Raw genomic sequence first — 16,302 nt, forward strand, 5'->3', positions numbered from 1 at the left:
TTATTATTTATACCTACATGAATTTCTTTGTCTGAGCCCAAATCACTATTCCGGCAAGCATATTTGGTGAAATTCTGTATTATGATTTAGCAGTTTGTAACTCCCTGATAATTTACTTCTTTCATTTCATTTATCCTTGTTTTTTGGAGCCAAGAATTCTCAGAAATGCAAACTTATTCATTGTACTAGCCAAGAACCTCATTGAGATAAGAAACAAGAAAGACAGTTTCAGTTTCTTAATTTCTGTTTGTGTTTTTGTCTTCTTCTTCTAGGTGTGCACATTCAACGATCCTGATTTCTTGAAGCAGTTGGAGCTGGCCATCAAGTATGGCTTCCCGTTCCTCTTCCAGGATGTGGATGAATATATTGACCCTGTCATTGACAATGTCTTAGAGAAAAACATCAAAGGTAGGTGTTCAGACAACAATGAACTGCTCTACTGCGGAAAGGCTCTAAGAACAAAACAAACTTTTACATCTATTCTGTCGCATTGTCAGCCATGATGTTTTTGTCTATGTAAATCTGATGTCTGATTTTGTTCTTCTCAACAGAAAACCAGTATTACATTGAAATTTTGTTAAAAAAAAAATGCTTGTGAGATTATGTTTTCCTTTATAGAAATCATAGAAAAGAAGGTACTTATGGGCAGTAGATTTAAACAAACTTGATTGCTGATTTCTAAAGTTGTTCTCTTGAACTTCTTCCATGTTTTCCATCTGAGGCCTCTAGTTATTGCACGGGTTGTGTGTGATGTCACATTTACATTAGTGCCCTGGTCCCATTTTCATAGAGCTGCTAAGCACAAAAATTTGCTAAACATGAAACTTTTGCCTTGATAAAAACAGTACTACCAGACCCAAATTTCCACGTGAATTTCAGAATAAGCAAACAACAGCTGAATACCAGTAACAAGCAATATGCAACAAATGGAAATTTGGTTGGTAATCCTGTTTTTTATCAAGGAAGAAATTTCATGCTAAGCAATTTTTTTGTGCTGAGCAGCTCTATGAAATTGGGCCTGGTCTTTGGTCCAATAACATTCCTGTAATCTTTCTCAGCTCCCTGAGAAGTATACAACCTGGGCAACTGCAGCGCTCCAAAGGCTTTTTCATGTGCAATATCAACCTCTACCCTGGCAGTTACCCATTTATGCCCCTTGGTGAATAGAAGAAAGTACAGCATCTTGCTCAAGGACACAAGTGTCATGTCCAGGGTTCGAACCCACAATCAGATAACCCACCCACGAGAACTTGAGTTCCGATCTCTAAACCACTAGGCCATGACACAAAATATCCTGCCGGTTGTGTAGAGATGGATACATTTCTCATTGACCTTTTTATCCTCGTTTGTCAGGTGCTGCTGGGCGTGAGTTCATCATACTCGGAGACAAGGAGGTAGACTATGATCCTAACTTCAGACTGTACCTCAACACCAAGCTGGCTAACCCCAAGTACACCCCGTCAGTCTTTGGTAAAGCCATGGTCATCAACTACACTGTCACACTCAAGGTTGGTAGAATTAAAAGGGTTTTGATACCTTTTGTTGATCAAGTTTTTGGGCCATGACATGAATCCCTACTAACTGTGAATAAAGCTGTATGTAATACGTTTTTGAGAAAAAAAAATTGGAAATCACAGAGCATCTTAAGTCCATTGTACAAGCTATAATAATTGTTGTCTCACTGAGACAAAATTATTTTTGTGAAGTTGTTGGCGAACAGAAACATTCTGTTTTCAAGAAACACATGTATTTGTGGTTTTTGCTTTATTTTTTCAAACTTAGTTTCACGTAACGACCCTTGTGATTATTACGAGAATGAAATTGCTATTACAGTGAGCCTATGGATAGGGTGTCTCTAAAAACCTTACAACATTAATTTCCCTCCGAGCAATATTTTAAATCCAACTTCTGTACATGGTGTTACTGCGAACCTTACTACATTGTATTCCTACCGTGCAAAGCTCCAAATCCTACTTCAAGGTAATTAAGTCGGTCTCTCTTGTGTTCTTACAATCCTCGCTAGGGTCTTGAAGACCAACTCCTCAGCGTCATCGTGGGCTTCGAGCGCAAGGAACTGGAGGAACAACGAGAACGTCTCATCCAGGAGACCAGCGAGAATAAGAAACTTCTGAAAGATCTTGAAGACTCTTTGCTCCGTGAGCTGGCGACATCGACAGGCAACATGTTGGATAACGTAGAGCTTGTACAGACGCTGGAGGAAACCAAATCCAAAGCCACAGAGGTGAGGTTGTCATTGTTTTTTACAACCAGGGACCTGTTTCATAGAGCTGGTTAATTGATTGATTGATTTGGCTTATTGCTAAGTATACAATAGAAACTGCCTTGGATCTCTTGCTTTGAAAGACAATAAATACAGAAAATATTGTTTACAATTGAGGATTATCTTATATTAAGCCTTAAAAAGTTGCTAATCATAACAAAAATATGCTTACTAGAATAAGCTTACCAGCTAAAATTATGTGTACAAACTGTAACTGGTATCTTGCTTAGTTTTGCTTAGTAGAAAAATGTTAAGCAATGTTTTCTGCTTCAATGTAACTGCTCTCCCAACTGCCAATCCCTAGAAAGATGAGCAAAATAACAACTGGTTTTTACTCAGAGTCACCTTTTCTTTCATGATTATCACATATGAATTAGTTTCCAACATGCAAAGCCTCAACATAATGTGACAAGTAAAGTAATATTTCCAAGTCAATTAAATAAATTATACTAATAATATTTCTCACCTTCTCAAGAAGATGGTCACAGCAAACTGAGAGCCACCACTACTTACAAATTTTTTTTTTTACATGGCGCCACCGCAAACCTTACTTAGTTAGTATTTTTCCACCATGCATAGCGTTAAGTCTTATCTCCCCTTCTCTTCCCGAACCTAGGTTGCAGACAAACTGAAGCTCGCCGCCAAGACGGCCATCGACATCGACAAGCTACGTGACGGCTACCGGCCAGCCGCTAAGCGCGGTGCCATCCTCTTCTTTGTCCTCTCTGAGATGGCTCTGATCAACACCATGTACCAATACTCCTTGGCTGCTTACCTGGATGTCTTCCAGTTCTCCCTGAAGAAGAGTCTTCCGGACTCCATCTTGGTGAAGAGGTTGAGGAACATCATGGACACACTGACACATAATGTTTATAACTACGCTTGTACTGGTAAGTTCAGAGAAGCCAACATTTACAATTTAGGCATAGCTTATGATTAGCTCATCCGAAAGATATTTGCGAGTTGGATTTGAATGTTGTCTGACTTGCTTTGTCTAAAGCTAAGCATGATTTGTACAATTTGTTCATCCTAAAGCCATTTATGAGTTGGATTTTAATAAAAATTGTAGGTTTCACCACTTTCTGCTCACTAAAAGCATTGACAAATCACTGCTTTTCAAAACAAAGTACAAAAAGTAAACAAGTTTGCGCCATTTAAATCGTGTGTGTAAAGTCTATTTTATAGTGAAGTAAATATTTGTTAATTGCATTGTATTTAAAGGTAGAGTATACTTTGGGTAATTGTCAAAGACCAGTATCATCACTTGGTGTATCCCAACATAGGCTATGCACAAAATAACAAACCTGTGAAAATTTGAGCTCAATTGGACGTCGAAGTTGCATGAAAATAATGAAGGAAAAAAAACACTTGTTGGTAAAAAATCACCTCTTTCTCTACAGTAAACTCAACTACATTACCTCGGGGGTCGTTTCTTACAATATTGTACAACATCAACAGCTTTCCAGTGCTTTTAATGAAGTATATTCTTATGGTCATTACTTTTTCGGTATAACCTTTCTTCAAGAGCAACATTTTAAAGATGCCATTTTCTTTCCACAGGATTGTTTGAGAAGCACAAGCTGCTCTTCTCGTTCCAGATGACCATCAAGCTGGAGCAGAGCGAGGACCAGCTGCCCCAGGACGAGTTGGACTTCTTCATCAAGGGGAACCTCTCCTTAGAGAAGAGCAAACGTGCCCGGCCTCACATGTGGATCCCCGAGCAGGGATGGGAGGACATCATCAAGTGTTCCCAGATGGCCGACGTCTTCTCGACGCTACCGGACGATGTTGAGAAGAATAACACAATGTGGAAGGAGGTCAGAAGAAAAAAAGTGGATTTATTAGTAGTTTTTAATAAATATAGTTTGGTTTTTATCATTACATTGATATGTATTAAGCACTGTATACAAACCATTTTGCATTGCGAGTTGTTTATGACTATATGTTGAATATAATTTTGAGGTCACAGGTATACCAGTCCCGCTCTAGTCAATTTTATTTTGTTCAAGCCTAAAGTTGTTTAAAATTTATCCAGTTTCCCTTGCGGTTTATTACTTGCTATTTAAAATAAAAAGTGGCATCTCCTTACAGTGATCCCTCTGGCGCTGCCGCTTCCCGGTATACAGTGGTACTTGTAAACAGTGGTACGATTTAGACAGACCCGAGGAGAGCCCCTTCCCGGGTAAATACGGGAGAGCCCCTTCCCGGGTTGTATCGTAACCTTGGGTCTGACTGGCACGTGCCCCCAAGCAAGAATATTGAGAAAATAGAGAGACCGCCAGTATCGGGCTAGTCTGTTTGTAGTGCCCTGGCAAATTATTCTGGAGGTCGCAGGTCCCACTCTAGTAAATTTTCTTTTTCTTTGTTCAACCTCAAATTATTTGAAATATTTTAACAACATTGGTACCAAACTTGATTCATACCATTGATGACTTGTTTAGGGGTCAATTGGAGTTGGGACTAGTCCTAGGAGATATTACAAACTTAAGGCTAGTTCTAAGTAAGGGCAGGGAACTCGAGAGAAGACTAGTTCTTTGTGAAATCCACCCCAGAATTGATAACTTGATTTATTTCAAGGCCATTCCAAATCAGTATTAATTTCCTCTCCTCTCTTGTAAACAGTGGTACGATTTAGACACTCCCGAGGAGAGCCCCTTCCCGGGTAAATACAAAGACACCCTCTCCGAGTTCCAACGCCTCCTCCTACTCCGCTGTTTCCGTATCGACCGCGTCTACCGCGCCGTCACCGACTACGTCACCTCTCGCATGGGAGAGAAGTACGTCACACCACCGGTCATCAGCTTCGAGTCGATCTTTGAGCAGAGTACGCCTTTCTCCCCGATTGTCTTTATCCTGAGTCCTGGTTCCGATCCCGCTAGTGATCTGACGAAGCTGGCGGAGAGGTCAGGGTTCGGGGGTAACAAGCTGAAGTTCCTTTCCATGGGACAGGGCCAAGAAAAGGTGAGTCATAAATAACGATCGTAATCAATCCTATTTTGCGTCGAGGCTAAAAAGAATATTGTTTTTGTATGACACCGATGTGTGTAAGGCTCTGTATTGAACCAAATCAGCTGACGCCATCATCAGAATAATCTTGGATGCATCATATTGGTGGCCAATGTCACTGTGCGTTATTCAGTGAAGGGCGCATTTTAGGCGACGCGTCGTTTACACGTAAACCTATGTGCCCATCAAAATGGTGAGCGTGGCACAGTTGCGCGTGTGATGCACGTGCAAGGGGTCAATACTCGGCACTTTTCAGAGTTCTCTAAGAATGAGTACATCCAATTACTCGGATGGGATTCGAACCCACAAACTTTGCCATTATAGACCAAATATCTTACCACTATACCACATTTTATATAATTCTCATTGGGTTAGTTCTTCCTTTTACTCCAGTCATCTTTGTCAGCTTCTTACCTTTTTTTTTATGGGATGCTGGAGTCGAGGAAAATAAAACAGTTTTGATACGTACCTGACAAGTTCTCAAAAGAACATAGTCTACCCAGCAAGTAGATTCATACATGGTCTTACCGAAAACCAAATATTGACCCAATTCACCTGACGTCATCATCAGAATTATCTTGACGCACCCTTTTGGTGGGCAATGTCACTGTGCGTTATTCAGTGAGGTGCGCACCCATGGGGAAGCGGCGTTTACACGTAAACCTAATGAACACCAAAATGGTGAGCGTGGCACAGTTGCCGCGTGTGACATGCGTGCAAGGGGTCAATACATTCATACCTAACAAGTTTTTTAACCAAACCAAATTCTCTTTTATTGAATAAGTATAGTCTTCACCTCATAATTTTTCAATCGGGATGCTCTGACTACATGCAGAAGAATTAATTTCATATTTGACAACCGCCTCCTTCATCCCACCCCAGGTTGCTCTTCAACTTCTTGAGACGGCTATCGCCCGCGGCCAGTGGCTCATGCTTCAGAACTGTCATCTTCTCGCCAAGTGGCTACGAGACCTGGAGAAGGCACTGGAGAGGATCGTCAAGCCACATCCTGACTTCAGGCTGTGGCTGACCACCGATCCAACACCGGCTTTCCCCATCGGTATCCTGCAGAGGTCACTCAAGGTCAGTGGCTGGCGTTGTAGACGTTGCGATTTTAACCTCTTAGAGCATATAAGAGCATGGGCGTGACACACAAGCTTGCACCTGTGCTTTTAAGACAGTTTCTTCATTCCTATTGGTCGAGAAACAGCCGGGACAGTTGTGCCACATCACGCGATACACGCGACGCGCACAGCATTCCCTTATAAGGAGATGTTTACCCGAGGGCGGCGGAGGGCCTTACCATTTCATAGCTGGAGGGGTGTTACGTTGAATGAAATAATTATAATTTTAATTTTTGCACTTATTTTACTTTTTGACCAAAAGTGTTGATGTTTTTTGACCGAAAAGGTATTTATGAATTGGAATCAAAGTGTTTTGAATCGGTTTTCAACTAGTGGTTTAAACCTGACGAGGCCTGGTTCTTGATAATTTACCTCGACTTCGTCTCGGTAAAATTATCAAGAACCAGGTCTCGTTGGGATTAAACCACCAGTTGAAAACCTCTTCACCACACATTGATTCCCTTATTGATAATTTACTGATATATTAATGACCTTCATAATTGTCAATGCTCAGGTGGTGACAGAACCGCCCAACGGTCTGAAGCTCAACCTCCGCAGTAGCTACCATAAGATCTCCGCCCAGGTCCTTGAAGACTGCCCTCACAACGCCTTCAAGCCTCTAGTCTTTGTCCTTGCCTTCTTCCACGCTGTCGTCCAGGAGCGCCGAAAGTACGGCAAGATTGGCTGGAACGTGCCATATGACTTCAACGAGTCTGACTTTAGAGTCTGTATGGATATCCTGATGACGTACCTGACTAAGACGTTCGAGCAGGGAGACCCTAAGATACCCTGGAACAGTCTGAAGTATCTTATTGGTGAGGTAAGCAGGCACGACGCTCTCCCTAGTTTAGTCTAATTTCTGATTCTGGTGCTTTTAAAAAAAATATTGACAAATTGTGATTAGAAAAGTCTATTAAAGCCTTCACCGTGAGTACATGTAGATCAAAATCCTGCCTGGGTAAGATAAAAATAAAAACACAAAACTTAGAAGGTTTCATGTTTTTAGAGGTAAATGATGATGAAACATCCAAAACCGCGCAATGAGAGCCAACGTTGATTGGAGCTCAAAAAGGTGGGGCCGGGACATTTTTTAGCCTGATATTTACAAAAAAATGATATGACAACAAAAAAATGAAGGCTTTCAAAAAAATGTGCACACACAGTGAACATAATAGGGCATAAAAAAAAGGGGGGGAAACGGCTTTTTTATTGCGGGGGACCAACGAGATTGGCCGGGATTGTAGAGCATTCCAGAGTATAAATCTTTGCCTGTTTCTAATTGTAGGTGATGTACGGGGGCCGTGCCATCGACAACTTTGACCGGCGTGTTCTTAATACCTACATGGATGAGTACATGGGTGACTTCATCTTCGATGCGTTCCAGCCGTTTCACTTCTACAGTAATAAGGAGGTAGACTACTGCATCCCTGAGATTGGTCCCAAGGATAACTACATACGTAAGAACAGATTTTTCAGATCTTAAATTCTGAAATTTTTACATTGACTTTGACTTTGTGAATGGCGTTTTTGTCAGATACTGCGCGCTTTATAAGTGCTGGTTATTATTATCATTAAGACCATTGTCCAATTTTAAATGCTGCTGAGCAGAAAATAATGTTGAGCAAATTTCTATGATCAGCAAAACAAAAAAGCAAGGCATTGGTTGCAATAATGTGAGTTTTATAGTATTTTAACATAAGGCTGTGTGGTACACAAGAAATGTATTAACAAAGTCTATGGGAAATTGTTACGTGCAGGGACGAAAGAAAGAACAAAAAAGTCTCCACAGGGATGCATTTTTGAGAATGTGCGTCCATAGAGTCTATGCAACACAGAATATGTGCATTGTTACGTCTTTGTTGAATTCTTAGCCGAATAAACACGCATAATAAACAACCACATGTTTTCTCAATTCAATTCAATTCAATTCGTATTTAATGGTCCAACCATTGAGGAAAATTACTTTGCATACATGCAATACACAAAAATAATGTAAAGATGTAATATGACAGAGAATAGCAGCGATTGGTCACAGCAACATTTATCACAATTAAGTTGACCTCATTCTTGGTAATATATTCTTGTTGATTCCCCCCAGTGATGATATTTGTCAGACTTTTATCTGAATTCAGATTTTTTACCCCAGTCTGGCGAAGAAAATACTTTTTCCGTAGTTTAAGAAAATCCTGCTTTTTGATCTACTTCTCTAGTGCTGAGAACACTGCTTCTAAAAGCTCAGTGGCGTCTATAACTCCAGGGGTTACCGAACAGGTGGAAAAGCCATAATTTCAACAAATGGCAGTGTCATGGCCGAGCGGTTGAGAGCACCGGATTCAAGCACTGGTGTTTGATCGGCAGGGTGTGGGTTCGGATCCAGGTCGTGACACTTGCTACATAAAATTGGGGAGGTAGTGCTTTCTGCTCTATCGGCTCGGCTAGATTTTGAGTTGATGATACCCAAGCCTACATTCGTATGGACTGTAAAAGGAGTAACCCTGTTTCAGCCCTAGGAGTAGGTGGCAACAGCCTCTGGAAACAAATAATTGTAGCCCACACCTTGAGTGGTCTTCAGGCCTTGTGTGTCAGGCGACTTGCTTAAAAAAAATTAAAAAAAATACATCAGCAGAATTTTTATCCTACATGTGTAGTTTCAGACCTTTTTGTAAGCATTTGGTAACGATGACTCTGATCCCTGATTCTCTCCCCCCTTACAGAGGCCATAGAGATACTGCCGTTAGCCAACACACCAGAGGTATTTGGGCTTCACCCCAATGCTGAGATTAACTACTACACCCAGGCAGCCAGGGACATGTGGGCTCAACTGGTGGAGCTCCAACCGCAAACAGGTGTGCTGCCCAACCCCCTGTCAGGCCATTAACAATTTTGTGCAACTATGCTTTAGGCGTAAAATTCCCTGCACGATTTGTCAGTGAACCATTTGACTGTGTAGAAAAGTAGGAAAACTCACCAAGCTCAAAGTCAAAACCCAAAGTTGTCTATTGGCCCCTTTCAAATGTGAAACGCACCTCTCCAAATTTAGTGGGTAAATTCCTTTGTGTACAGTTTTACTCACAAAATTGGGCACAGGATAGTCATGTTTAAAGGCAGTTGACACTATTGGTAATTACTCAAAATAATTATTATCATAAAACCTTTCTTGATTACGAGTAATGGGGAGAGGTTGATAGTATAAAACATTGTGAGAAACAGCTCCCTCTGAAGTGACGTAGTTTTCGAGAAAGAATAAATTTTCCACGAATTTGATTTCGAGACCTCAGATTTAGAATTTGAGGTCTTTAAATCAAGCATCTGAAAGCACACAATTTCGTGTGACCATGGTGCGACAAGGGTGTTTTTTCTTTCATTAATATCTCGCAACTTCGATGACCGATTGAGCTCAAATTTCCACAGGTTTGTTATGTTATGCATATGTTGAGATACACCAACTGTGAAGACTAGTCTTTGACAATTACCAATAGTGTCCACTGCCTTTAAGTGTGCTGCGCATGGTGCATGAGGTCAGAAGAGATTTTTTGTTTTTACCTGTATTATTTCTAGTGGCAAGTTCCAAATCAGAATAATAGAACCAAAGCATTGAGAATTCAATGACTTTGCTGAAAATCATACTGTGGAAATAAAAACATCACATTATTCATCGTTTCACTTCTCAGGCGAAACCGGCGCAGGGATCAGCCGAGAGGACTTCATCGCTAACATCGCCTCGGACATCCAGGGTAAGCTTCCAGCGCAGTTTGAGCTGGATAAGATCCGCAAGAAGTACGGCCTCGAGATCTCTCCGACCACCGTGGTGCTTCTACAAGAGTTGGAACGCTTCAATAGGCTGATCGCACGCATGGCTAAATCACTGGCTGAACTTCAGAGGGTAAGTCCATACCCAATGCTCTGTGGCTTTCTTAATTTTGATTCGTGTTTATTTTTTGTTCTCTGTCTTATCAGAATTGGAGGCTTTTCCGGCTACAACTGTCGAAAGGGTGTTCTATACTTGTGGAGAACGCTGTTTTGTGAAAACATTTTTTACTTGACAAAATGGCCGTTTTAGTTCTCAAAGTAAAAGGAAAACCATGCAATTTCCAGGCCTATTTGTGTGAATCAGTTTTTTCTGCCTTTAAAACATCTTTCTAATAAAAGGTTACAAATTCTTCTGATAGACCAACTCGCCCAATTCAAGGAAACGTGTCCCTTTAAACTTCCCCTTATTTCTTCCTTACAAAGATCTAGTTTACCAACCTACACACAACCAGGATCTTTGAGTTGGAACGTAATTTTTTTTTTGTGACCTGGGGTGGATTTCACAAAGAGTTAGGACTAGTCCTAGCTTAGGACTAGTCCTAGGAGATATTCAAATTGCATGGTTAGTCCTAAGTTAGGACGAGTAACTGGTCCTAACTGCAGATAAGACTGGTCCTAACTCTTTGTGAAATCCACCCCTGCTTCTTCTGTGAAAGACGCTCGATTGAAGCCGAATAAATTGCATTAATTTCTAGTTTCCATAATTGTCCATAATTGCCGTAAAAAATCAATCTTTGGAGAAAGGAAGTAGAAACCAAAACTAACTGCATTATTTCCAGTAGTTTTACAAAAGGAAGCGCCTATTCTGTGATTCTTTGATTCAGTCAAAAAGTCAAATTCAATGACGTGTTGATTTAATATCATTGCAATTCAGGAATGAACTAAAAAATTAGAAAACACAAATAAACATGTTAAGACTGATTTGATGTTATTGGATGTTTTGGGATGTTGTAAAACTTCAACTGACAGGGTGTTATTATACAATTGAATTTTACACTCTTTTATTGTGAGGTACGAGAATTGTAATTTTGTTTCAACTTTCATAAAGGAAAATTAATGCCGCACAATCAAAACCCCAGAAAAAAGATTGATGAATTATTTGTCCTCGTGCATAAAACTCAATTGGTTGAGCCACAAACAGTGTTCGGTTGAGTTGTCTTAGAAAATATTTCTGCTACATGCTTGATTATTTCATTTTTATTTCATGGCTTTAGAGCTTGAATTCTCATAAATTGAGTCTTCAGAGTTACCAACCAAAGTTCTATTCGTAGCATATTGCTTGTTACTGGTATTCAGCTGTTGTTTGCTTATCCTGAATATCACATGGAAATTTGGTTGGGAGTCCTGTTCTTATCAAGAAAGAAATTTCACCCTTAGCAAATTTGTGTGCAAAGCAGCTCTATGAAATTGGGCCCTGGTTAGGATTAGTTTTGTATATGGTCTGAATCGTTGACAGTTCTTTCAGAAGAAGAAAAGGCATTGTTGACCTGCTCAGCAGAGAAAGAATTTAGTTTGATTTAATCACGAGAATGCCAACCCTCTGATTTGTTTGTTCCGTTTTACACATGTACATGCCTCCATCGCAGTTTTATTTGTAGCTTCTAAGGGAGAACCTAGGGAGAACCAGTAACGAATAACAGCACAAAACCTTGTGCATTGTTTACGTCTCAAACTCTAATCAATTTAACTGAATTTAATTGTTCAATCAACCTCCCAGCCCTCTGGCTATTTATTCCTGACATCCTTGGTTCTATTTGAGAGATATTGCTTTCTTGTATAATGCAATGAAGCTTGGCAAATTTTCATAAGGAAATGCTCCGGAGAGTCATTTAATTCAATTTTGTTTGTTGACTGGAATGAGTTTCTAATCAGAAAGAGGGTCTTTTGAAATATTGGAGAAACCAGTGTGCAAAACAGAAGGGACGAAACACAAAAGAGAAATCATTATTAACTTGAGACTTATGAGGGTTATTTTGCAGAAAGTAGGGGGTAGGTCATGTATAAGGGTCTGCCGTTGATTTCACCAAACTCTTCCTAACTTGGGATTAATCTTAGGACTTAGGACGGGTTCAGTTCCTTATCCAAATACGTAGGATGCATTGAACCCATCCTAGGTTACCCGTCCTAACTCGAGTTAGGATTAATCCTAGCGTTTCGTGAAATCGTCCGCAGGGTACATTCATTTTAAACAGTTTGAAGAAAAAGATAGAAAGCTTTCCTTAAAATATTACTTGCTGGTGGTGCTGTAGTATTTGAGTAAAACAATGTCACAAACATTATTTTAGTCTCAGTTTTAGCATAACATACCATAACTGGTTAATACATTTTTTACATGCAAAATAATTTTCATCTCACTAAAGTGAGACACAAAATTGTTTTTTGTCTCATTTCTCAAAAACTGCAGCACCTCTGCAAGTAATTTTTTAATGGTAGCTTTCTACTATCATTAAGAATAAGTTTAATGTAAATCTGTGGACACTATGTTTCATGAAAAAAAAAGTACCAAAATCCTTTAAAGGTATGGCCAAATCCCAATCCATTAAGCTCTGCTTTAAGGATAGGGTCACAGATTGGTAAACGCTGCAAAAAATTTACTACCGCAAAAACTTTCTTGTTGAGAAGCGATGCAGATTTTTCATTTAGATTCTGGTCTTATAAAAATAATTGTACCCCATTAACAACACTGAGCTACAAAACCCCACTGTCTTGAGGTTTTTTCATCAAAACTGGAGCATTAATAATGGCTCACTTTCACTAATTTAATCTTTATTATAGCCAAATAAGGGTAAATGCTTGCTGTGAGTAACAAACATAAAAAACATTTAAAAACAATTCTTGTTATTGCATTCCTTTTTTTTGCATTTCTTATTTTCCACCTTTGACATTCTATTTATCCTCCTCCCTGTTTCCCGATTCCAGGCTCTTAAAGGTGAAGTTGGAATGAGCAGCGAGCTTGACGATGTCGCGAGGGCGCTCTTCAATGGCCAGATCCCCAATATATGGCGCCGTCTGGCCCCAGACACACTCAAAGGTCTGGGCAACTGGATGCTTCATTTCCAGAAGCGTTTTACTCAGTACACCACTTGGGTAAGAATTTTCTCTTTTTTTCCCCTTTTTTGTTCTTCTCTCTCATCAGATAAGTTTATAATAGTAATGCTCCTGGGTTCACTCTAGCAGTTGTATTCAGCAAAAACATTCTTATTTCAGGCATGTGAGACTTCTTCTTTTCAGCTGATTTCCTCTCTTTTGGTTTTGATTTTCCCCTTTTTTCTTCGTTTTCTGTATACAAAAGTATTGGAATATTATCTTGTCGTCTTTTTTTCTTGCCCGGTTTTCTCTTTTCCACTTCTTTTTTTTGTCATGGATAGTCACTCACATGCCTGTTATTTAAAGGTTGTTTTGGTGTTTGTTGTTTGTTTTGCTTGTTTGGTTTGTATGTATTTAAACATGTACATGACAGTTTACTACACAAGTTTTTATTTTCTGTGAGGTATTAAATTGTCTACAATTTCTTGGTTGATCACACACAACATAAACACTGTCTGTGAAGGTATACCTTTTAAATGGGTCAGTGTAAGAGATATCATCATTCGACATAGACTTGCGCCCTTGGCTGCCTCATCCTCAAATTGTAATGGAGCCACCGCCATCCCCTGTTCTCTTTCAGTCGCCGCTCTTCTCAGCTCTCCTATACTTCAACTACTCCACTTAGTCACATTGTCTATCCAGTGCAGCTTAGGGCTGACCCACTTAAACCATTACCCAAAGGAAGCGGTTCTAACCTAGAAGAATATTCAAGGAACAATATTTCAGTCGCCACAGAAATTTCATAAGAAAAAAAAGGACAATAGATGAACATCGGAGTACTTACCAATTATGTTGAGAGTTTTGTATGGGGGGGGGGGGGGGGGGTAGATGGAAGTAAATGAGGGTATCTGAGTTGTGAATTAAATTTTGTATGTGGGTCGAGCCAATTTCAATACCAACTCTATTCCAATTTCTTCGACTCGGATGTTTTTTCTTAGTATTATTTATATAATGAGTAGGGTAGATGGCCTTAGCTTTTCGATCCAAACCGGACCTCATATATTATTATTTTATTTTTTTAGCAAGGGGAGCATTTTCATTTTGTAGTTTTTGTTTTGTTTTTGTTTTTATGATTTAAATTATGACAGGAGTCATATCTTGTTATTATAGGTTTTCAGTCAAATTCATTCAATTTCATTAACACACATTCAAATTCATGCATTTTCCCCTAGTCTACTCTAGTCTATTTTTCGAAATTTAAACTATCTTTTTTAAAACACCTTTTTAAAAATGGTTGTTTCAGTTTTATTTTGATTATTTACCTAGTTCCAATTAATTAATGTTCATTTATCCTTCTCCCATTTCTTTTCAAGGCTTGTTGTTTTGAGCACTAATTAAACATGTTTTTATTTTTATTTAAAGACCTTTCTATCTCAACGTCACAGCCCAAGTTTTTGCCAACCGAAGTTGGAAAACTATGGAAAGCCATACATGCAAATAAAAAACAGATGGCTACAGTTTGTAACGTCACAAAACTATTCCAAAATAGCGCTTAATTTTGTGGGAAATAAAGCAACCAATCTTGGGAGGTGTTTTATTTAATTGAAAGTTTGCAAACATTTTTTTAATTTTGTCCCATTATCTGTTAAAGGCAGTGGACACTATTGGTAATTACGCAAAATAATTATTAGCATAAAACCTTATTTAGTAACTAGTATTGGGTGGCTGTTGACAGTATAAAACATTGTGAGAAACGGCTCCCTCTGAAGTACCATAGTTTTCAAGAAAGAAGTAATTTTCCACGAATTTGATTTCGAGACCTCAGATTTAGAATTTGAGGTCTCGAAATCAAGCATCTGAAAGCACACAACTTTGTGTAACAAGGTTGTTTTTTCTTTCATTATTATCTCGCAACTTCTGCGACCGATTGAGCTCAAAATTTCACAGGTTTGTTATTTTATACAGATGTTGAGATACACCAAGTGAGAAGACTGGTCTTCGACAATTACCGATAGTGTCCAGTGTCTTTATTACAATGGAGTGTTTCGCCAACATTCATCCATCCATGCCAACCAGCGTGGGTTGTTTATCAACAATGGAAAGGTCTTTTTGTATAGTTAATAGTCGTCTTCTTTTTTTTCCCTCCACTAGGTCAACGAGAGTGAGCCACCTGTTATGTGGCTGAGTGGTCTCCACATCCCAGAGTCCTACCTGACTGCCCTGGTGCAGGCAACCTGCCGTAAGAACGGTTGGCCCCTGGATAAATCCACCCTGTATACTGCCGTGACCCAGTACATGACCCCTGATGAGGTCAGTGAGCGCGCTCACTCTGGTAAGTAGTCTTTGTAAATTATTTTGTTTTCAGCCGTCATGCAGAATGCTACGGGAACGAAGGTCTTTTGGTGTGATATGCATTATTACGCACATGTTGTTTCAGCAACTTATTTGTTGGGTGCCACAAGTTGTTCTTGAGGGAACTCCGACGATATGCACACAGAACATTAGCTCAAATAAAACTGGCATACTTGCTGAGCCTGGCATTATCTTGCTCAGGAGCAACTGGTTACCAGTCCTAAAGACATGTATTGTTTATGACTGGTTTTTCGAACAAATTGCTTAAAATTGGGTTGAGGTGTCAGACTTTGAGCTTGAGGAACGTACATTGTTACTAAATCAAATTGAATATCTTGCAGGCGAGCTCCCTCACCTAGAGGTAAAAAAGCGATTGTCATTGGCTAAACTTGTGTGCCCCGCATACAAATCTGTACGTTTTGATTGTTTCCTCATTGTTTTACCTCTAAGATGGCAGCTGGATGACATCCATGCATAAGGTTTAATGGCACCAGCCTACAACCTCAGATGGCGATTGTAACCTTTATATTGTATCTGCCCACCACAGGTTGCTTTGTGACTGGTCTATACCTAGAGGGAGCCTCATGGTCCAAGGAAGATTGCTGTCTCTCTAGACCCAAACCCAAACAGCTCATTGAGGAGCTTCCCATCTTGAAAGTCATTCCCATTGAGGCTCATCGACTCAAGCTTCAGGTACGTTGA

At 39.7% G+C, this 16,302-nt stretch overlaps 1 protein-coding gene across 1 annotated transcript in view; it reads left to right on the forward strand.

The window, feature by feature from the left end:
- Nucleotides 1–16,302, forward strand: part of LOC117290430 (dynein heavy chain 10, axonemal-like) — a 64,310-nt gene that overhangs the window by 46,032 nt on the left and 1,976 nt on the right. Inside the window, exons 56-69 of the mRNA XM_033771841.1 lie at nt 273–408; nt 1,354–1,508; nt 2,024–2,242; nt 2,898–3,171; nt 3,842–4,098; nt 4,904–5,242; nt 6,170–6,370; nt 6,926–7,231; nt 7,697–7,868; nt 9,126–9,257; nt 10,083–10,294; nt 13,141–13,308; nt 15,400–15,580; nt 16,148–16,293. Coding sequence (XP_033627732.1) covers nt 273–408; nt 1,354–1,508; nt 2,024–2,242; nt 2,898–3,171; nt 3,842–4,098; nt 4,904–5,242; nt 6,170–6,370; nt 6,926–7,231; nt 7,697–7,868; nt 9,126–9,257; nt 10,083–10,294; nt 13,141–13,308; nt 15,400–15,580; nt 16,148–16,293 — 2,898 coding nt within the window. The remainder of the gene's footprint in view (nt 1–272; nt 409–1,353; nt 1,509–2,023; nt 2,243–2,897; nt 3,172–3,841; nt 4,099–4,903; nt 5,243–6,169; nt 6,371–6,925; nt 7,232–7,696; nt 7,869–9,125; nt 9,258–10,082; nt 10,295–13,140; nt 13,309–15,399; nt 15,581–16,147; nt 16,294–16,302) is intronic.

The sequence above is a fragment of the Asterias rubens genome, chromosome 5 (genome assembly GCF_902459465.1).
Source record: "Asterias rubens chromosome 5, eAstRub1.3, whole genome shotgun sequence".
NCBI classification, from domain to species: domain Eukaryota; kingdom Metazoa; phylum Echinodermata; class Asteroidea; order Forcipulatida; family Asteriidae; genus Asterias; species Asterias rubens.